Genomic DNA, 23,769 nt, shown 5'->3' on the forward strand with positions numbered 1-23,769 from the left:
TGATATAGCAGTTTTAAGGGGTGTACATTTTGCCAGGTGAAGAGATTTTAGGATAGATAAATTGTGCCCAAGAATCTATAGACTTTATTGTCTAGACCTATGATGCTGTAAGGAGAGCACATGTGAGGCACACATTGTCAATATCTGCATTTAGTCAGTTATATAAGTAGCCTGTTGCTCCTTTTGCTTGTTCTTGTCTATGTTCAGAGGAAGATCACGGGTCCCTCAGCTAGAATATGTGTTTGGAGGGGTCTCAGCATTGGATCCAGAGAGCAGACGTGCTTGCCACTACCTGTGCGAAAATGTCCCAATAAACTGCAAATCCGTCAGCTATTCCAGTATGAGCCACTCAGTGATGAACTGAGAGAAAAGCTGCAGCTTTCCCTTAAGGTAATACTATCAGCTTTATTCTTTCCTCCAGTAAGCAACAGAGAACAGATAAATTGGGCAATGTGAATTTGTGGTATATACCTCAGACAAAATAAAAGATCTACTAAGTTTGAAGAACAATCAGCATTTCACTTTTCTATGAAGAGTGCTCAAAGAAAAGTGTACTTCTGAAGCAGCTCAAATGTCTTCACTTATTCTCTTATGGAACCTACTTTTCTGTGCAGATACATGGGATCCAGTGCAGTACACATCACAGATAATACACTGACAAATAGTTTTCATTTTGTTAATACTGATATCTGTTACTTTGTCAAGTGTTTGTTTTCCTCCGCAAATCCTTAAGAACTTAGATCTATAAAGTTGTAAAAGAATCAACCCACCATAATTCTACAGTAAACTTGGTGACCAGGTTGCTGAGACACATTCTAGTCTTGGCTATGTATTTATTTTCATAAATCAGTATAGAACATTTGCAGGTTCAAGTCTGAGTTCTGTCGCTCTATCCATGTTTAACAAATACCTATGTAGCCTTCTCACAAAGTGTGTGTCCATCCCTCATTAGTGACTGGTTCATAATAATGTGCAAGCTACACCTCACGTACCAGAGTTTTGAGGTGAAATCCGATAGTTCTGTTGTTGTTCTTTGGTAGTAGCTTGGCACTTCTCAGTTTTGGTATAAAACACTGATTTCTTTAATTCCCATTGTGAGGTTACTCTTAGAAGAGATTTTAGAGTTTAAAACTCATTATTACTTGCCAATTAGGTATAACATAACAACATATCCAGTGGGTCTCTTCCAACCTGGTGATTCTATGATTCTATGTTCTATATTTTAGTCATTTAATGTATTTTGATGATGGCATTGCTGACTGTATTTGGAAGTTAATAGCATGTGAAATTTGAGAAGGTAAGTAGCATGTTGTGGCCAGTGAAGGGTGGGGTTTTTTCCACATTATGTTTCAAAGAAGACATGCTTGCAATAGAAAAACACTGACAACTGTTCAGTCCTGGCAGCATGGTTTGTCTATCAGAATTAAATTTTACTCTTTTGCAGTCTATAAATCTATAAGTATAATTCTTTAATTTGCATACTGATCTTACAAAGGCAACACTCTTAAAAAAAATATTAATAGAATCATAGAATAGCTAGGGTTGGAAGGGACCTTAAAGATCATCTAGTTCCAACCCCCCTGCCATGTGCAGGGATACCTCCCACTAGCTCAGGCTGCCTTGTTGAACCTCATGAGGTTCTCACAGCCCCACTTCTCCAGCCTGTCCAGGTCCCTCTGGATGACATCCCATCCTTCCATTGTGGCAACTGCACCACTCAGCTTGGTGTCATCTGCAAACTTGCTGAGGGTGCACTCAATCTCTCTGTCAATGTCATTGATGAAGATATTAAACAGCACCAGTTCCAGTACGGAACCCTGAGGGACACCGCTTGTCATGCATCTCCATGTGGACTTTGAGCCATTGACAACTACTCTTTGAATATGGCCATCCAACCAGTTTCTTATCCACCGTACCATCCACCCGTCAAATCCATATCTCTCCGATTTAGAGAAGAGGATGTTGTAGGGGACTGTGTCAAAGGCTTTACAGAAGTCTAGATAGATCACATACATCGGTTTACCTGTGTCCACTGCTGCGGTTACCCCATCATAGAAAGCCATTAAGTTGGTCATACAGGATTTGCCCCTGGTGAAGCCATGCTGGCTGCCATTAATCACCTCCCTGACCACACCAGAATCTCAAGTTCAGTCCTTAATTGACCAGATCTGATAATGGTTTCCTTCTAAGAGCCAATGTTTCTTTTGGGAAGCAAGAATTCCAGTTGGTACTGAGGAGACATTTGTAATCATTGTGTTAATTTGCAAGAGAAATATCCTCATTGCTCCCAGATCAATATCGAATTAATAGGTTTTTCCAAAAGGAGGTTTCTTAAATCTTTAGCCAAATATTCACCCTGTTAAAACTACATCCAGATCTAAAGACTTTAAGATTTGAGAGGTATGATGGAACGAAAATGAACCAGAACTGGTAACAGATTGCTTCTGCAAACCTTGTCTGTTCATAAAGCTCAATTTTGCATGTAGCCTTCTAGTAGAGTGGTCTGTTAGCATAACCTTCTGTAAGAAACTTTTTATCCCGCCCAAGTGATCTTCTAAAGCATAAAGAAGTGTTGGAAAATAAAAATGTTCTTGTCTGTAACACTGGCACAGTAAAACTTCTGTCTAAAAACAGAGCTTCAGAGCTTTTTTCTGAATTTAATTTTTCAATTACGATGTTGTAAAATTCCTTTTCCCTGACAGGAGGCGAAACAGGAGGGAGACAAAGATCACAATGTTTGTTAGAACACCTTTTATTCATTAAGCTGATCTTGATAATATAATTTATTAATAGCAGATATTTACTCAACACATTCCTTTATTCACTCACGCAGCTTACTCAGACATTTACACGCGCACTTGTACTTGCCTGGCTGGTGCGAAAGTTGGGAGGCCAAACCTACCTGCCTACTCAGAAGCCTGGGTTCACACTGACACACCAGAGACATCTAGATAGCTGTTGGATGTGGTCTGCATCACACAGTTCATTATGGATACTAATGTACTAGTGGCCTAGTAGAGATTCAGCAGACTTCTGATGTCCGTAGTATATTAGCTCTTGCAGATTCAACAGTATTGCCAGCCTTCAGAGTTGATTAGTCCATGGTAAGATTTCACCTCCTACCTGCTCAGCATGCGCCTCTCTCTTAAACCTGTTGGTTTTTTTAAAAAATATTTCTTCATGCAAACCTTTAGATACCTGTGCAAACCCACAGATTTACAGAGGGGACCTTTATGACATTGAGAAGAAGCACATATTCCATTACTTCTACAAAGTCTTTTCTCTGTATATGTTACCCTTAAGTCTACCTCTGCAAAGAAAATATCTGCATCTTTCTTGTCCTTTTTTATCATTCCACCAGGAATACATGGACAACTTTTTAAAGCGGGAAAATGAGCTGGAAGAGATGAATGTAAAAGAACCAAGAACAGAAGAGGAAAAGGAGAATGCTGCAAGTCTCTTCAAAATGGTCACAGTGAGAAAAAAAAAAACATTTTAAATTACTTTTTCCAGCAAAACCATTGTATTGCATTGGAAGTGTCAGCCCTAAAACACATCATTATCAGTTAATAAAACAGCAAATGTTAGGATAACAGAGTGCAAGCTTCACTGTAGTTTAATGGTAAAGCAGAGCCATGCTAAGCATTCATCTGGGCTACTGAATGACACTACTGCCACTTTGGGGAACCAATGCTTAAAACAGTTGAAGAATGTGGCTCTGTGGAGTGATACATTCCTAAACACATAGACCAAAAATACTGAAATGTGTATATCCCCCAAGACTAGGATGAGAATGTTTCCGTTCTGTTTTCATTGCAGCTGGGGAGACTTCTATTTCAACCACAGCCACCTTCATAATGAAAATTTAACCCTGCTTTTGGGATAATCCAAAAAACAGTCTGGAGGAATATTGTTATTATTGCTGAGAAGCATTTATATTTTCAGAAAATGTGCTCTACAAATTCACAGAGGTAGTTAGAGCATGGACAGAAAAGGGATAGGAACATGGATTGGGAAAGGTGGGAAAACAGAGAAAGAGGGACTTTGGGTAGGAGAACAGTGAGGTTAGTGGTAAAAAAAAATAGAACAGTTCAAGCAGCAAAAGTTGATAGGATGAATTAGGATGAATGAGAGAAACACTGCTTATATTTTGTATAAAGAGTGATGAGTGCTCTCAGTTAAATAATTTGTTTCTACAGCTGCTTTTAATTTGGTATCTTGCATGTTGTAAATTCACACACTGGATATTTTCAAACATACTGAATTAAAAAATCTGGCATTTGAAAACTCAGATCTAGCCCTATTAGTTTAGATGTTCACTACCAGATGATCTATCCATGTTTTGAAAGGAAGCATATTCTAGCAAACAAACATCATCTGACCCTTACAGTCTACTTTTTAAAACCTTGTCTGAACATGCAGGAACATTAGGCATGAGATTTTTCCAGTTTTAAATGTTGTTAATTTCCTTTTCCTGCCCTTCTGGATAGGTCTATAACTTTACCATTTATTTTCCTTACAAGCTTAAAAAAATCCCATGTAATTATAGACTTTGTCTCTGAATTTTTTAGCCAAGTTAGCATTTTCATTTGCTGGAACTAAAGCTTATTTTTTGATATTACAAGCTTCTGTATATATTTTTGCTCAGTACTTTTAAGTGACATACAAGTTTCAAAAAGAGAGTAGAGAAAAGTATCTAGGAAAAAAAAAATCAAACAGGCAGGAGCTCTCAACCTCCCTGGAAAGAAGAACATGGAGAAGTGATCTATCAGTATCATCTAGGCACACATTTATTCACTTTGATGCAATTCAGGTGTGGACTCTGACATGCTGCTCAGTTCCAACAGACTTGTCTAGTGACTATTGTTGGCTGTTCCAGCTACATATTTCACATTGGACAACTATTTTCTGAACAGTAGAATCTCAGTGTAGACCTGTTGTGACTCAGGAACTGGTGTCACAAGTCTCCACTGTTTCTTAGCTCTGTTACAACCTAGACTGCCTGTTCATAGGAACTCTGGTTTCCAGTTAACTGCTTCAGGAGCAGCATGAGAATAAAGGTAGCAGCTTAGTTTAGAGTCTCTTACCCTTCAAACACTTCACTGCAAACCAGCCACAAAAAGAGCTCCTCAGAAAAGCAGCTTGCAAATACCTGAACACATTTCCAGTTTGATTTCTTTCTGTGGCCATGAGTTTTTGATCTGATTCAAATACTTTGCAGAAGGATTTAGATCGACTATGAACTGGCTTAGTTGATTTAATAAACAGCAACCGTATAAAATACAAAGCCTTCAGTGAAGTAGGCCTTCAAGAAGGAAACGAATAGCTGCTTAGAACAGGGAAGTTGTATTTAATTTCCTTTTTTCCCAGCTCATGTTTTCACACTGAAATACCTCCGTTCTTGTAGTCACATTCCCAGGTAACGAGGTAACATTTGTTTATGATGGAACTCCTTTGGATAGGATACTGTTGTTGCAAGGTCTTTTTCCTCAAATGGTCACAGATATTTCTTCTTCATTGCAGACCTTCCCTTACTGGGAGAAGTCAACTGAAAACCTCAGTGAAGGAGGTAATAAAAATTGAACATCTGTCTTTAAAATTGTAAAATATCATAGTAAATTCTAACATACTACAGTATTATCTTTAAAGAGGAATGTAAGTGTGAATTCATCTATGTGCTATGCACATGCTTTTGTGCAATTTTCACAGGTGATTAGAGCTTGTTAGCATCAATGATTCTGTACCTCTAAAAACCAATTCTGGTGTTTAGACTCATGTATTCCGTATTTTGATTCACGTTTCCCCATGTACTGAGGTTTCTTAGGTACAGGAACGACAACAGAACTTCATTACTTGTATAGAAGCATCATCTTTTTAGACAACTTTTTCAAAGCAACTGGATAAGTGTTGGTTACTTATGACACTTGAAAATCTGATCTCAAATGATCATGTGTTTAACTTAGTCTGGGGAAAAGATGGAGCGATGTATTAGTTGTCCCTTGTGCATTTCTGTTACACGTTTTGTAATATGCTTCTTAATGTTTAATAAGGTTTTAATAGGTACAAATAAAAATTAAGATGTTTGTTTTAAAATCTGTAAGCTTTTGCTATAGGAAAATCCATAGTATTAGATGTCATAGTGATACCAGTCTTTGAACTATTATTTTTTTACCCTTCCTGCCTAATCAAGGTTATTTCTGCTTGTTAAAGAAAGCATACTGTGCAAAGTAAATGGAAACTACTGCAACAAATGTATACTGCAGTTTCCTGATTTAAAAGCATGATAAAAATAGAGATGTAGTAACATACCGTTATTAATTAAGAAGATAGTGTGAAAATGAAGCTCATTAAGGTAGGCAGAAATAGAAAAAGAAGGACAATACAAGTATATTTTATGGTGAAAAAGCTGATCAAAAAAAGAAAACACAACTAAGAGATACTGTCATAATTAAATAGGATCATACCTCTCAAATACTCACATCTCCCAAGTTTTCCCCACAGAGTTTTCTTTTCAACCAAGGAAATGTCTTTGTGCTCACAGTTCAGGTGCAGGGCATGAAGTAAGCAACACATTTTATAAAAGACATCAGAGAACAGGGTAGCTCAGTAGTAAAGCCCCAAAGCTGATCACAGTCTTAAATATGGAAAGAGTGGCTTTTCTCCATTATACATATTGAACTAAAAGTTCCTGCCATAAGGATGTTGATTCTGGCTGCTTCACAGCCACAATTAAGTACAACCTGAGTAAGCTGAAAGTAGTAAAGGTCCCTGAAAGCCCTCATTATTTTCTTCAGCTGGAGATAGAGATCTGGAATGTTGCTCCCTAGTCAGAAAGTGGCTGAGTATCAGCAACTTTTCCTATTCATAGACATTTGATTTATATCTTGAAATAACATAAAGATGATTCAGGAAATATAGGGCCTAGGTATAAACTTAATCTGCTTTGGTTTCTCTCGACCTCAAATTGAATTTGTTTCCTATTTGTTCTGAACTTGATTTTGAAATGAAGTTCTTTCTGCCTCCTCCCTCACACTAATAAAGAATCTGTAGCTTTTCATCAAGTGACAGAAAGATGCATTAAAAATATATCCTTCCTTGTTTATTATTCACTACACTAAATGTGTTTAGCAGAGCATGCACATTCAGTAATACTCTTTACCTTACAGCTCACATAACTGAGCTGTATGAACAGGCAGTGGCTTCTCATCACCAGAGTCACACAGAGAAGGCAATCACTAAGCAAACAGAGGACCAACAGCAGAAGCTCAGGTAGGACAGAACCAATACAAATGGATATAACAAAAGATGCAACCAAGCAAAGGTAAGGCAATGTACGTTACTTGCTGACATTAAGGACTGGGACCTAGATCTCTAGAAACTTATCACAACATTCTACGAACTTTTCCTGGAATTATTTTCTCCCTCTATGCCTCTATTTCCTTATCTCAAAGATACTTTAAAATTTGTTGGAAAAGGATTTTGAAGGTTTCTTTGTTTGAATAATATAATAAAAATGCAGATATGAGCAAACAATTTTGCTGCCAGCCAAGTTAAGTCCAAGTCAGAAGTCATCAGAGATATTAATATAGCACACTCTCATAAAGAGCATTTTCTTTCCAGGGTTATCTTGTAAATATTTTTGTACTTGTAAAACACTATGTTAGTTTTCTCATTTTCACTACTTTTTTCTTCCCTGATCATTTAGCCCAAAGGAAGTCACACCGGTGTCCAAGTGGCAGAGCAGACTAGAAGAGCACAGGTAATAGTATCACTGGGACATAAAGTTAATTATTTTAAGAGCCAACTTAAGTCTGGTTTTGGAAAGACCATACTACCAGGTCATGGGTAATGGTCCAGTGGTTTGCTATCAAATAATGAGATGTTTACTGCAACAGAAGTACTGAATGGATGTATTAACTCTCTCATTTTTTCAAAAATCTAGCAGTGTTGCTGTTAACTTACGCTATTTAAAACAAGGCTGAAATCAGAAATCTTGCATTCTGTTTTCGGGCTCTGCCAAAAGCATGGAAAATAATTTTCAAATGCTGATGCTTTAGGTTAAGACTCAGGTATTCAACAGATCCCAGCTGATTTTTCAAACAGAAACCCAGACATGTGTCTTTGAAGCTTGAGAAGCTTTTCAAGGCAAAACAGTCCCTGCTCTCTTAGCCTCTCCTCATCTGAAAGATGCTCTAAGCTCTTAATAATCTTTGTGGTCATTTTCTGTACTTGCTTCTGTAAGGTTTCTCATGGTTTACACCATGCGGCTGCAATTCCAAGGGCATTTTCAGAGGTAAAACTTGTGGACAGTAGATAAACTCATTATCTTTAAGAAGAGCCTTAAGATTAGGATCATCTTAAAAATCAATGCATTACTAAAGCAAAGCCCATTCTGCCACATTTGAACATTTTACCTTTGGAATTACCTGTATCTCAGTTTGCTGTTCATAAAATATTTCTCATGGGAGTTGTGAGGCAGGTGCCATAATCTTCAGATTAGAAGTGATTTTGCAGGAGGAAGTGTGTATGCATAAACATAAAAATTTTTGTAACACTAAAAATTGTATTTAAGGCTGACCCTCTAATTCTGATCCACTTCACTTACTCTCAAGTTTTTTTAAAAAAAGCCCTTTGAGTCCCACTGGTGAATGGTGAAGCTGTTTGATGAGTTCAAGAAAAAAAATTATATCAGTGCTTTGAAATAGCATATATTGCTAAAAATGTGCATTTCACAATCAGTTTTTTCAGGAGAATTTCTGCACACGTGTAAATCACAAGTCACTGGATTTCAATCTGTAGATATGGTAATTCACAAAAGCATTTGAAATACAAAACCAAAAGTAATCTCAAAACCAGTATTAATTGAGAGAAAAGTATTACTTTTGGAAAGTAAATTTACAGAATCTTATTTTATGGAGATACATAATTATATTGTTGCATTGTGCAATTCTTCAGTACCACACAAAATTTTCTCATTTAAGCATTGTGCATTAAAAACATTATAATTTTCAGTTCAAGAAAAAAAGGGCTTTGTGAATCTGGTAGAATGTCACATTCGTCAGTGTAATCCAAGCATGACTGTTTAAATTTGAAAAATTAAAAAAATGCATTTAATTTATGTTGAAATAGAATACTTGATGTGTAAACTAGAATTAGCATAGAGAAAGCTATCAGCTACATACATTCATTCACAATTAACTGAAAATAATTATATTGGCAGCTAATTTGGTCATTCACTATTTCTTAGATTAAACAGAGTAACTTGACATGGGGATGAACTAGTAATATAAAAGAAAACTTGATTTTTCTTACTTAGTTTTGTGAAAGGTTAAATACCAATTAAAAATTAGGTTCTATCCATACTACTTCTTAATTACTTTCTAACTGACTTGCATAAAAAAAAACTTTTATAATTTGAGTTTTATATATTAATATAGCATTTTACACTGGTTTGTATACTGTTTAAAGAATGACTTTGTAAATATCTGAGTAGCCAGCACCCAAGAACCTGATGTGCAATTCTAGATCTAAAGCCAATGTCAAAACTCTCTATATAATTAAGAGTGATAATCCCATAGCTGAAATTAGACCCTTCAAGTCAGTGAAACTGCAGTAGTGTAAAGCCGGACTAAATCAAGCTGAAAACATAACTGGTTTTTACTTTGGTGAGTCTTATCTTCAGAATTTTAAACAGCATTTTCTGGGTATTCACAGAGCCATCACATTTTTCTGTGATAAAATAAGGAAATTGGATTTTTATTACAGATTTTATATATATAATTATAATTTATGAATATGTATTATATTTGATATATATTATGAATTTTATATTTATATTATAAATTTTACCAATATATCTGAAATACCAATTCTGAGATTGAAATGGTCATTGGAAGGTTGGAAAGAAACTCTTGGCAGTCTCAGACACTACCCATGAGATTTAGAGAACTGGAACATGTCTTGAGGAAGAGTGCTTTGTATAATACCAGCCAACCCATGGTCGATAATGCTTTTTGCTCAGCCCCTCAATAAATCAGTATCTGAGGAGGAAATTGCGTAATAGACCAGCCTGTTCTTGATGTAACACTGAGAAAACTGCCAATTAAAAGAACAGTGTTCGATGCACTTAGCCAGAAACAAAATGCCACTTGCCTTTATCACTTCTATTCCTCAGTATTTTCAACATTATACTGAAAACCAGAGTGAACGCAGTTATAATGTTTCTTTCTTTTCCTTACCAACAATATTAAATCTTTCTCAGGAAAGAACTTGATGCAGGAAAGAAATCCTTCATGGCAATAAGAAAAAAAATAATTCCTCCATATTTTGAATCTGAATTTGGCAAGGAGTTTTTCCTAAAAGAGGTAACGTAGCTGAAAACTGGGTGAGTTTGTGTTAGGCCAAGTAGTTGCTGCTGTACTCCTACAAAGGCATTGTGGTTTACATCTCACCTCGATTTAGTTCAAGAAACCATCAGAGAGAACAGTCATGGCAGAATTGAGACTTGGAATTATATGTCCTTATGTGCCATATGTTCAAGGCCAGGTTGGATGAGGCTTTGAGTAGCCTGATCCAGTGGGAGGTGTCCCTGCCATTGCAGGGTGGTTGGGACTGAGTGACCTCTGAAGTCCCTTCCAACCCAATTCATTCTATGATTCTATAATATATATGTTTATTGAGTACAAACTCTGTAGGTTCCTTACATAAACTCTGGAGAGAGTCTGATTTGGACCAGAAGCTTCACCTCAGATGTTTCAATTACCCCTCAAAAACTTCTCTGCTAACTAGAGAAGGAATTAGTAAGACTAACCTTCCTGGGTTAAAGATGGCCTTGGGAACTTTCCTGTTGTAATCATACCTGATAAATGCTGTAAATGCATAAAGCATACTGAGATGCATACTTTAGAAACAGAGGAATCCTTATGTGTGTATTCTGGTTTGGGCTTTTTTTTTGATGGGGGTGGGATCTGCTGTATTCTTCTGAATTTGTTTGGCTGGGAAACCTGTAAGCCCTCTTTCTTACTTTTCTCTAGTTTCCTGATGTGGAAGCGCTGTCTATGGAACTTCCTCCAGTTCAAAAAAAAAAAAATGGGCATTTCCCTCTAGAGCCGGTAAAAAAACTCAGTAGAGGTAATTTGAGCTCTACTGTCTGGTAACGTTTTTGTCTTCCTCATTATTTTATCCAGTCACCTCACTTCATATTGCAGTTAAATCTAAGATTACATTATCTGATCCCATGTATTGTGACCCATGAACTACTTGGACCACCATGGCTATATCTGTTCTGATATGTGACAAAATACCCAGCAGCATTCCCTGACATTGAGGTCCACCAGTATGGAGTAAGCTGTGTAAATTCAGTCTCCCAAAACAAGGTGGCCTTTTCGCAGGCCAAAGCTTGTGTTCCTCAGAGTGGTTTTGGAGTGACTGCTAGGTGGCACATCAATATCATGTGACTGTTCTAACAATTTAACAGTAGAGATTATCGTGTTCCACTATCTGGGAATGTTCCTGTTTAATCCACTAATATAAATGTGGTCTTTGAGGCTTCTAAATTTAGCTGAAGCATCCTGCTTTGATTGAGGGGTGGATGGTTGTGAAATGCTCAAGAAAATCTTAGATGGAATAAACAGGACTTAGAGGTGGATAAGCAAGAACAGAGAATGCCAAGCTTAGAACCACTAGTATGACTGCAGGGAAAAAATGGGAGATGGAATTCTGAAACTCAGCAGTAAGAGCGGGAGCCTGTGGACTGTGGCAAAAGTGACAAGGAGTAGGAAACATGCAGGCTAAGGATAGTTTGGAGGATATAGGAGGGACACAGTGACTGGATGATGGGAAGCAGTTGAAGAGAGGACCGTCATCTTAGGTTTGAGCTGAAAAGCATTGAGAAGAATACTTCAGTTCTGTTTGTAAAGCAGCCCTGACAAGTTACTGAACTCACGTAGTGAGATTACAAGTCATACACAACAAGCAGCTCCCCATGGGGCTTTATCAGACCCCCCCCACTAATTCCTATAGTTCCTCATTTTGTAGTCACCATATTGCAATGACCAGAAGAGCTGTGTGCATTGTCCCTTTATGGCTTATTGCTCCATTAGCCCGTGAACAAGAAACGACTGATCACAACATAGGCATTTTTGATCTCTGAGGCCTAGAAGAGCAAAATGTCCTATGCAGAATTTACTTGGCCTCTCATGGTAATGTAGATGGCTTTCCAAGGCTGTCTAAATTAAAGTGCTGAAGACTTCATGATGGTTTTTTTTCATTGGTTTATGAAAATGATGATGATCCTGAAAAACAGCTGTCACAGTATTCTAATTATTTTTCCTTTAGCATCTGAGTGTCTTAGTACCATGACTGATTCCTTACCTTCACCTGGCCCTCTGCCACAGGCACATTCAAAACAAAGTGAAGGTTCCAGCAGCACAACAGGTAAAGCTCCCTTCCAGAATCTAGTTTGAGCAGGTTAATTTCTATCTTCATGTAACTTTGACAAAATAAGACTTAGAACAGAAATTTAAATCCACTATCTTTGATCAGCATATTTAGTACACCTGAATGCAAGAAAAGGAAAGAGATATAAAACTAACCAGAGAGATTCCCTCCTTCACCCTCAGAGACTGCTATAACAACATTAGGATGATGGGGATGGTAGAACTGCAGACAAAGCTGAGAAGTAATTTCTCTACTAAGAAAAAATAGCACAAGCCAATTTTTCCTGCTCATTAAGGCCTGTAACAGAAGACAGTGTGCCGTGATTAAATGATTTTTGCAACTTAAACATTCCCATTCCATTTTGTTTTTCTCGTTACATCATTCACTCTGCTTATGCATCTGCTTGTGGCAACCACCTTGGATGATCATTACTGGAGAGCCCTCGGTCTGCTTTAATTAGCCTCAACCTTTGGCTGTCATATAATGCCACACCAGTTGAGTTTTAGAAGTGCATACTTGCGGAATCTATCCTTGCGTTATATGGTTAGAGCTTCTCTTCTCCCTTTCCTTTCCCTTCCACACATACTGTTATTCTTGCTTATTAGTGGGGCTCTGCAAGAGCTGTTCTCTCCAGAATTGCTACATTTCCTCTGTTCTTTATGTATAATCCATAGACTTCGGGGGCCACACAATAGGTGACAAAAGGAACAGCAGCTGAGGGAGAAAAGGGAGATGCCCAAACCACACTGACTTCTAACATCATAGAACAAATTTTGCTTACCTTTAGGCAAAAAAAAAAAATAAAGCTAGTGTTTTTTCCATAGTGTACATGCTTAGTTTTTATTACTAGCAGAGCTTTTTTATTAACCTCTGGGCCATTTGCTGTGTAGGTAGGAAGCTCCTCTTTACTACCTGCAGTTCTCTTGACTCCAAGTAAGAGGGGAATCTAACGAACATGCTGTTCTCAAATAACATTTCTGCCTCCTCATGATAACTTACAGACCAGACTCAATATTCTGGCTAGACAGAGTCTGCAGTACAAACTGAGAAAAAACAATTCTCTTCACTACACAGTATTGATCTAGAGGTTGACCTCTGCTGAGAAGACAGGCACCAAAATTGTCTTCAGTTTTCCCTTCAGAGGTTCAGACTTTACAATAAATTACCCACATCTTAGGCTGCTGAGCAAAAGAAGTATTTAGATCTAAATTGCTGTGGCCATCCCTATGTTTTGTCCATCTACGTTATGCAGTAGAGCATAGTTCAAAGCTGGCAAAGTAGCTAAGATCATCTTAACCCCAGAATCAGAAGCATACAGGTCACCCATGTGAATTAACTGTTGCTTTGAGACAGTAAGTCCTGCTCAGTCCTAGCTGGTGGTGCTGTCAGAGTTGTACTGGTTTGGGGCCTGAACAGGAATTTGTTGCTGTATGGACACACAGATTTGACTTGACACCAACCTGGGTGTTTTGAGACAACATTGTGCAGTGCACGCGTGCTTTTGGAATAGTAATGGCCTCAATCTTGATTTTAGTGTTTGGGGTTTTGTGCCTCCTCTTCTGTTTTTAATCACTTTCACAGGCGTTTATGTATTCATGGTGAGTTTCCACAGAGATGCTTCCAACTAATTAGTTCTAATAATTATAATAAAGCTTTATTTACTAGTTAAGTTTTAATTGCTTGCTACTATCAAGGAGTTTCTTAGTGCCTTTTGTGACCTCTTAAATATAAATGAGAGGAATTCTTCTGTCCTTGTGCTAATCAAATGCTTTCCTAGAAAATAAGTCTTACCTGAACAAGAACTTCAGGATCAGGATGAATGTAATGCTTCAGTTTTTGTGCTTTTGGAAATCTTGCCTTCCCAGACCTAAACAAGGATGCAAGATCAGAAGAGACATCCTTTCAACATAAAGTTCAGAGTCTGCTGGTGAATGTTGCAGGACAGCCAAGAAAAGAGAAAGTGAAGTTACCGTCATCCCTTCAGGGGAGAAAACCAAATTCCATACCAAATAAAAAGGTAAAGTAACACCTTTTTTGTTAATATCTTCTCAGTTATGTCATTGCATGAAATATTCATTCTGAAGAAATACCGTAAAGTATTTTGAATCTGTTTACTGAAATGACAGCAGTTGCAATTTACATATAAATTTACCAGCAATTCTAAAAGTATCTTTCATCTCAACTGCTAGGACAAACTCAGCATAAGCTGAAATCTGCACAAGGAACCCACGTGAAAGCTGTGATTTCTAAGAGAGTAGAACTTCTCCAAGGGGGAAAGCCATCTCAATGGCTTAATACATCTGAAAATTCAAACCAGTTTGCAGACAATATTCAAAGTGCCTCTTCAGTTTTTACTCAGATTAGGATGTTTTCTTGTAATTCTTCAGGATGTGTGGGCAGAGGTCAAATGTAGGTTAAGTAACACTGAACCAAACTCGATGACCACCAACTTTACCTGTTGTCTAATATTTTAATTCTGTTTGCAAAGATAGAAGATCCCGTCGCAGGAAAGGTCAATACATCTTCTTTAGCAACAACAAGACAGCATCTTAGTGGCTTCCATCTCATTCCACCCAGAGTGACTTTTGGAGTACTAAAGGAAGGCTGCGCTTATGTGACCACCGTGACCCTGAAGAATATTGGTGTGAACTTCTCAAGGTTAGTTGGAATTCTTAATATGGAGGTTTTTAACTGTGCAAGTATGCATTACTTGTAAATTGTCAACCTTCTGATCTGATTAACATGAGATAACAAATGGTATTTTTATATTTGGAATCATTTTATAACGACGAAGGAAGAGGGTAGAGGAGAAGGTAGAGTATTAGAAATACTTCAGCATTATGTGCATATTAATGTGATTAGGAAGATGGAAAGCAGTAAGGAACAGCAGGTCCTGTCACATAGTCCAGTCACATCACAGATAACTTACTGGTTCTTCTTGAACTTCTTAGGTTAAGGAACCAATCTCTTTCAAGGTAACCAGTATTACATTTGGCTTTTGGAAAATACCACTGGACACTGATGCATCTCCTCTGGAGCACCTACCATACGAGGACAGGCTGAAAGAGCTGGGGTTGTTCAGCCTGGAGAAGAGAAGGCTCCGAGGAGACCTTATAGTGACCTTCCAGTACCTGAAGGGGCTACAGGAAAGCTGGGGAGGGACTTTTTACAAAGGCTTGTAGTGACAGGATGAAGGGGAATGGCTGTAAACTGGAGATGGGAAAGATTTAGACTAGACATTAGGAAGAAATTCTTCACAATGAAAGTGGTGAGGCACTGGCACAGGTTGCCCAGGGAAGCTGTGGCTGCCCAATCCCTGGAAGCATTCAAGGCCAGGCTGGATGGGGCCTTCAGCAAGTTGGTCTGGTGGGAGGTGTCGTTGCCCCTGGTAGGGGGGCCAGAATTAGAAGATCTTTAAGGTCCCTTCCAACTCAAACTATTCTATGTTTCTATACTGCCAGTCAGACAATCTAAATGGGCACAGCTGTGCTCAAGCAGCCGTGTGTTTAGCTGCACTAGAAAACAGTTGCAGTGATGACACTGGGAATTTATTTATGCACGTTTCCCTTACTTGCTGTCACCCTGATAGTGTGTGGGACAAGAAAGCACCCCACTGTGTTCCAGTGTGGTGAGTGCAAGTCCATTTCTAGGTGTGCAGTCCAGCAGATTTTCTCTTGCGCTGCATGATGAATCACAATTATTCACCCAGTAAACTGACTTTCTGCAGTTTACAGAACATATAAATACAGTAAGAAAATGCTTGTGACTGCTCTTTCTTCTGTGCTAGAATTCCCCTTTTGAATGACTGCACATAACCTGCAACAGCACAGTTGCAATGATTTTACTTTAGCAGTAGTCAGGCGGGTGATCTCTGTTCTCCCAGGTGCCACACATGTGACAAAGAAGAGGGCAAAGCATAATCCTCCCTCCATTTGCTCAACTGCACTTGACTTATCTGTAAGACAATTTTTCCCTTAATGCACATTTAAGTATCATGGTGCACACCAGGATGAATCAGCAGATCACATACCAACATCTTAGAGCTCAAGATCATAGAATCATAGAATAGTTTGGGTTGGAAGGAACCTTGAGTATCACCTAGTTCCAACCCCCCTGCCATGGGCAGGGACACGTCCCACTAGATCAGGCTGCCCAAGACTCCATCCAGCCTGGCCTTGAACACCTCCAGGGATGAGGCATCAACAGCTTCCCTGGGCAACCTGTGCCAGTGCCTCACCACTCTCATCACGTAGGAATTCCTCCTTATGTATAGTCTAAATCTGCCCCTCTCCAATTTAAAGCCGTTCCCCCTAGTCCTATCACTCTGTGCCTTTGCAAACAGTCCCTCCTCAGCTTTCTTATAGTCCCTTCAGCTATTGGATGTGAACCCCACTTTCTTTATTATTTTTTTTTTTACTTTTTTCTTCATGCTAGGGCTTTATGTGTAGACAGCCATGGAAAATACCACTGTCATTCTGATAAAGCCAGCTTATCCTGTAAACCTTTTACTAGATGCTTTGAGAAGACAGCTGAGCGACCAGCTGCTGAATGAGAGCACAGAGTGCTGAGGACAGGGGTTGGGGAATGGTGGGCACTTCTGAGGTATGTCTGACTCCTGTTGAAGCCAAAACATTTCAACATCAGGGTCAGTAATTAACTATGTGCCTTCCAAACTGTCCATACCACAGCCTAAACATTTTGGGACATCCTAATAAAAATCAAATCCAGTTTCTCTCAACAGCCAGCACTCCAGAGAAAGTGCAGAAATTCTGACAGGCAGTTTATAATTCTGCCAGGGCTTTCCATAAGATGGAGCTGTATACTAAGAATGCCTCTTCTACTGCCTTTCCTTTAACAGTTACTCATCAAGTACAGCTTGGTAGCTGTTCTTTGGGTGGAAATGAAAATCACAGTATTAAAGTGCAGAGCGGTGCAAAAGTAGAGGTCAGAACTGCTCTGATAATCAGAAGAGATCTTAACAGTGGAAGCTGTGTGCACAAAAGGACCGCACAGATGTGAGACTATCAGTGAGAAATGAAGAAGTGAAATTACTGCCTTAGCCTGCACTGTGAATTAAAGAGGATTATTTACACAAAATTTACACCAGTATCATGCCTTATGTAATATAATCATAGCAGAGCACACTAAATAAGGATCGTTAAGGACTTCTGGTTGTGCAACGCACAGGTGTTTGCCAAAAAGATGCAATTTAGTATGCTGATATTTCACCAGCATTCTGGTAAGGACCAGGCAGTGTAACAAGTTCTTTGGAGACTTACTTTGGCCCATTAATCTGGTCTTTTGGGTCCTATTGTTAGAAATGTGAGCCTTGACTAGAAGCCAAGGAATACTGCTGTAGCCAAAGTTGTACATATTGTAAGGAAGGATGAGCTAAAAAATTCTGCTGTCATTTGCGCAAGCAGAGGAAGAGCAGACATCTTGCTTCCCAGCAATACCTTCTGCCTGCCTGAAACAGTTTAAGGCAAACTTATTCCCTTCTCCTTCTGACAGGTTTCGGGTGAAGCAACCACCGCTGCACACAGGGCTGAGAGTGATGTACACACCAGGACCTGTAAGTTGCCCAGAAGATCTCTTGATTTTTGCTAGACTCAGCTGGCCCTCAGGTCATCGAGGGATCCTCCTGCACTAGCTGTATGGTAACAGAGCTGGCAGGGTACATGATTTGTTTAAAGTTATTTGATAAGTGATGCCACCTTCCACTGTCCCTCTGCTGCCTTCAACCAAGCACCCCATGTGCTGATTCTTATTCTCCGAACCTGCACCAGAATGCAGAGGGATAAACATGTCAAGTTCAGTGAAAAGTGGCAGATCAAACAATGAGGCTAAAGAGGGGTTTTTGAAGCAAATGGGATATTCAACCACTACCTCTGAGTTTTCCCATAGTTTGTTATACCTGCTCTGTCTTATACCTAGACTTTATTTCCTGTCCTTCAAGAGTCAAACCTAGTGAACTCTTGCCTCAGCCATTTCTTCTCCTGCTTGCAACTATTCTTCACCTGAAGTCTTTTAACTAGCAATGCACCACAGGACGTGAAATTGTCCCATTAAGAAGAAAGCTTTCATGCTTTCTGTTTTTGCTCAGTCTCTCTCCTCACCTGCATGTTGTATCTGAATAAATATTGTGATGACAAGTATCTCCACAGCATCCATTGTAATACCAGTCAATATCCTTGCCAATGCTTTTACAAGCATGGAATCAAGAAACAATGACTTGTGCAAGAAGACAGTGCCAGAATGCACATTAAACCTCCTAGTCCAGAGCCTCAGACACAATTCAGTACTTAAAATTACTGGAATTATTTCTATTCTCTTTTCCTGTCCATAGAACGACTCCTTTGGTATCTCCCTACCTCTATGTTCTTTTTAGAATAGGATATTTGAGTTGCAAGAGATGTACAATGATTACCTAATCAAACTGCCTGACAGCTTCACGGCTGACTAAAATTTAAAGCATGCTATTTATTAAGGGCATTGTCCAAATGCCTTTTAAACACTGTCGGGTTTGGTGCATCAAACACCTCTTTTTGACTCCCTCCTAGCTGTCCCAATTCTCCTTTTCCCTCTGGAGCTGCAAATAAAATTTAAGGGGAAAAAAAATAAAAACACTTGATAGTTTTCTTTCAAACTGCAACATGGAGAGACACTCTTTTCTACAGACCTCTTAGGTGAAACAGAGGCTGGGAAACACCATCATGTGTGCTGGGCACTAAGTCTTTAATATCATCAGACAACGCAGAATAAGAACCATCTGCAAGCACTGCTGGAGGGGTCTATGTATGAAAGATGCACCTTACCTGTGAGTAATCCCCTGTCTCTCCTAGGTGGCAGCAGGCTTGCAGGTTGAACTGGAGATAGAGATTTTTGCCATGGTAACTGGAGGGGAAGACAATGGTGGCCTTGAAGAAATTTCCCATGATATTGAAATATTAACAGAAACAGAGACTCTTCTCCTGCCTGTGAGAGCAAATATCCTTTGTTGTCTTCATTCCCTTGCTCGCCCTCTACCATCAACCCTGGAGACTGTCCGCCTGTCAGGAACCTTAAATATCATTCCCAGTGTGGGCTGCTGGGATAGCAAGTTTATTGTCCTTTTCAAAAGCACAATAAATGAACAGTTCAAGATTCTGACCCCAAAAAGCAATTTAGATCAAAGTAACAAGGTTTTAAAAAGTGGGGAAAGGAAGAATGGTAAACTCAAAGATGTGGCTCTTAAAAAATAAGAGAGATAAATAGGAACTCTTTCCCACAATGCCGATGGAAATATTTTACAACAATTTTGAACTGATGTACAGCCTCATGAGCAACAAAATCATGTATCATCCTGGATACTAAATACAATCCCTGTGTCAGCAGAGACACAAGCACAGAAGTGCATGAACGCTGTCAAAAATCTGCCCAGTGTGGGTTCAGTGGGCTTTTCAATTGTTTAATTGAAGACAGAGCTAGAGGAAATGAAAACAGAAAAGTCAAGAACTATGATTTGGTTTTCCCTGGTGTTCCAGAAACTATGATCATTTTTAGATAAAATTACAGGCTTGTTTTTTAAGGGTAAGTTCAGAAAACAGAGTGAAGTCCTTTTTGACTTTTAATCAAATTTAGACTTAAAAGCCTGGGAAAAGAGGTCTTCTGGAAATCTGCAGAAGAAATAGCAAAGCAAGGTGCATCCACACACACCAGAAACTCCACTCCTGGTAAGGGCCACCCTTAGCGAAGAAAGGAGAGCTTCAGGGTCCTCTGAGACTGACCAGAGTACTAGCTAACAGCAACCCCATCGAGGCTTTATATGCTCTGGAAGTGACACTGCAATTCCCCAAACTTACTTCATAGTGACCTGAAGAAGCCTCTCATGTGCATTATTGCAGGGCTAAGCTAGACAGGGCTGGCAGCACAGCAGGAAACCCAGCTCCTGCTCTGTTCCTACTTACCCAGTCCTCACACACACAGTTGCAAACCAGCCTCAAAAACATGTGCCCTTCCCCAATATTTTACCTGGTCTTTAATCTTTGAGCTGAGGGCAGTAGTGCAGATTCAAATTGCTTCACAGCGTTCTTTGCAGAATTCATTCCAGCCTCCATATGTATTTTAGTTACATAAACGTACAGAAATGGTTGGATCCTTAACATGATATTCCACCTGTGTTAGCCGATGACATTTACGAGTGCCGCCCGCAAGGATACCCCCAGGGTGGGCTGTCAGCAACAGTCCAGGCAGTTCCTGCAAGCCCCAAGCCACGGTTCCAGATTACCCTACCCCGAAAGCTTTCTTAGTTAACGTAAGTACTGTATGCAGCGATACCAGCTGTAAATGAAAGTACAGTTGTTTTACCTCCTCTTGGCTTCTGATCCACACCATCATCAAACCTCACACAACTGACAGCAAAGCTGTCACACACACATCACAGATATGATGACCTGAGACAACTAAATGGAAGCACCGGAAAACATTAATCGAAGGACTCGGTGCAAGAGATTTACGGATTACTACAACTGCACAGCTCAGTGGAGGCACTCACAGCAGAGCCTCCCTGGTCCTGTCCCAAACTCTTCACTTGACATCTCTACATTAAACAAGTCCTTGAGCCTCGTGGCAGCAGGAGGCTGGATTCATTGCTCCTAAGCCCTAATAAATCAGCCTTTCTTTAACACTCTACACTTTCTAAATCCAAGTCTTGCTGCTGACACACTGACACTGACAGCAAGTCTAATAAGGGAACAGGAGTCTTACAGATAGACAGAGCAACCGTAACATGACAAGTTGAAGCACACACACACATTTTTACATACAGGACATTTCTGTACCTTTAGATAATCAGATTCTCTCTAGAGAGTGAATACATCTTCCCTGCCAACAAAAACGCCCTGTTGGGAATTTCTCCTCAAACCACCACCCAAAATGTTTAACATTAGGCTGGTGTTTCATCTTGCCCACATCAGCTCAGGTGCTTTACAGTAAAATCAATGGTGGCAGTTCATGAACAGGAACCCTATGGATGCTGCTTCTCTACTCAGTTCAGAAGTCCCCATTTGCCTCCTATGTGCAACACTGACAACCATCTTTTTCTTTCAGTTTTAACATCTGTAAGTTTGCTGTGTTATCTAACAAGTCAGTAAAGAAATCCCAGCTGTATCTCATTTCCTCTGCTCTGGAGAAAAAGAAAAGCAACCATATCAGTCAGTTTTCAAAAGAAACACAGCAGAGACACACACCTCTGACTGCTGCATCTGCTCTAGGACTGCACAGAGTACTTCAAACAGATTTTTTTTCTTGTTTAAATATCTTGTTCCCTTTCCCATTGTGGAATTTTACCACCAGAATAACATACAGTTATAGTTTAGAAGAACAGAGAATTTAACACCTTCCAGCTTAGGGTCTTACAACCTGGAGTTCATCAGTGGAGGCTATTCAGACAAACTTTTCTCACTTTGTGTTGAGGAGAAGTACTCACACAGCCAGTTTATGTTTGACACCCCACTGTCCTAGCTCAGTCCACTACAGCCCTGCACTAAGATATGGCTGTTGGATCATCTCTCTACACTGGGTCTATACAGCAGCCTATTTTTTTTCCTGCCAAGTCTTAAGTCCTGGAAATTCTGATCAGTGTCATCTTCTGGTAAAAGCTCCAGGTGGAGGAAAATTAACTCCCTGGTATTCTCCTCCAATGTGGCTAATCCAGCTCCTCATGCGGACTGCTTTCTTAGTTGTCATCACCATAGTCAAATCTCCCTTCTGACAAAGTCTTTTTGAGAATTGTTTATTTATACCAAAGCTGGCTGTAGCTACCCAAGCAACTGTACCAAAAGCCTCTTTGAAGAGTGCTCCCTACAAAATCTCCTCAACTCAAAGCCACGTCCATCTCAAACACATCAAGAAACTCTGACTAGTTGGGTTTAGTCTCAAAGAACATGAGACAGACACTCCTAGGTTAAGTCCTGTATTTGGTTAAATTGTTCAGCCATCCAGACAGAAACAGTAGAGGCACGTGACAACTTTTTAAATTTGTATCACCTTTCCCAGGCAATTTGCTAGAGCAAATGATTCTCTCCAATGAGACCTAGAAACTTCCCTGCAATATTAGGATTCATCACAAATTTGCTACGCCTCCTAGCAGAGACCAGCAAACAAAAGTAGACTGAATTCATGGTCATTTTTATTCCACTCCATTTGTGAAATAAAACCAAATTCACAACCTGGCTGAAGCCCATGTGAGAACCCTTTCTCATGTTGTTCCCTTCCAACAAGCCACTTCTACTGAAGCCAGTCCATAGCAATCATCCTGCTCACAAAATACATGCAAAGAATCTGGACAGAAGTAATGGGTTTGCTTCAACAACTGTACAAAGATAGAGTTGAGATTTGGCTTTTTGTCCTTTCATGTTTATTTTCTCTCCTCTTTCACTACAGGTCAGAGCCCTTGAAGAATAAAATGAAGGTCAGCAATACAGAAATACCTGAATTTTAGTCCAACATTATGGAAACATCCCAGTGTGGACTTTTTCATTTATGAACCAGATTAACATGAATAAATATTTTGGCTGTCCCCTATTAATGGGAAAGGTTATTCAAAAGTTGCACAGTCCGAAATGCGAACAGTGGAAAGATAAGTGTATTTCAACCCCAATGTCTGACACTCTGCACTTCAGGAGACTGGTGAATGGTTTTCAATAGGTTTATTTCATTCTTAAAAGGGGTTAGGTTTCTGTAAGCTGTGCTGAGGCACCTGAAATCTTTTTGAAGTATTGAGCATGTGGCAGGTTTCACTGAAGTCAACTGTGATTCTTGAAGAAAAACCTGTTCTGGTCTTTTAATTCCCAAGTTTGTTTGCTTTCACCATGATAGGCTCAACTTTGTGTGCTCATCTACCTTTAATTAGCTGTAGACACCAGGTAGGGATTAGGAGTACATGAAGTTACACGTGACAGAGAGCGATTCTGCTTATAATCCTCTTGTTCACTATCAAACATGAAGAATCTCTTCATCATGAGAGGGGTGAGGCACTGGCCCAGGTTGCCAGCTGTGGCTGCCCCATCTCTGGAAGTGTTCAGGCCAGGTTGAATGGGGCCTTGGGCAGCCTGATCCAGTGGGAGGTGTCCCTGCCCACGGCAGAGGGGTTGAAACTGGGTGATCTTTAAGGTCCCTTCCAACCCAAACTACTCTATGACGTTATGATCTTCAAATGCTTACCTGTGTATCTTCATAGTGGAAGACTGAGCCACTTAGAGATGGTCTTTCCCCTCCTTTGTTCATACTTAGTAGTGACTAAAAGAAACATCTCAGTCTCTTTGTGAGACACTATATTTGTATAGCCAACTG

At 39.5% G+C, this 23,769-nt stretch overlaps 1 protein-coding gene across 1 annotated transcript in view; it reads left to right on the forward strand.

Moving 5' to 3' along the window:
- The window catches only part of SPAG17 (sperm associated antigen 17), a 107,516-nt gene extending 84,486 nt beyond the window's left edge, over nt 1-23,030 (forward strand). Inside the window, exons 35-48 of the mRNA XM_069866701.1 lie at nt 208-390; nt 3,362-3,475; nt 5,524-5,569; nt 7,167-7,269; nt 7,706-7,759; nt 10,262-10,364; nt 11,034-11,130; nt 12,337-12,435; nt 14,304-14,455; nt 14,927-15,096; nt 17,950-18,010; nt 19,281-19,434; nt 20,602-20,731; nt 22,861-23,030. Of these exons, the coding sequence (XP_069722802.1) occupies nt 208-390; nt 3,362-3,475; nt 5,524-5,569; nt 7,167-7,269; nt 7,706-7,759; nt 10,262-10,364; nt 11,034-11,130; nt 12,337-12,435; nt 14,304-14,455; nt 14,927-15,096; nt 17,950-18,010; nt 19,281-19,434; nt 20,602-20,726 (1,461 nt within the window). The 3' untranslated portion in view covers nt 20,727-20,731; nt 22,861-23,030. The remainder of the gene's footprint in view (nt 1-207; nt 391-3,361; nt 3,476-5,523; nt 5,570-7,166; nt 7,270-7,705; nt 7,760-10,261; nt 10,365-11,033; nt 11,131-12,336; nt 12,436-14,303; nt 14,456-14,926; nt 15,097-17,949; nt 18,011-19,280; nt 19,435-20,601; nt 20,732-22,860) is intronic.
- The last annotated feature ends 739 nt before the right edge of the window (nt 23,031-23,769 follow it).

Source organism: Phaenicophaeus curvirostris, chromosome 1, assembly GCF_032191515.1.
Source record: "Phaenicophaeus curvirostris isolate KB17595 chromosome 1, BPBGC_Pcur_1.0, whole genome shotgun sequence".
Lineage (NCBI taxonomy): Eukaryota > Metazoa > Chordata > Aves > Cuculiformes > Cuculidae > Phaenicophaeus > Phaenicophaeus curvirostris.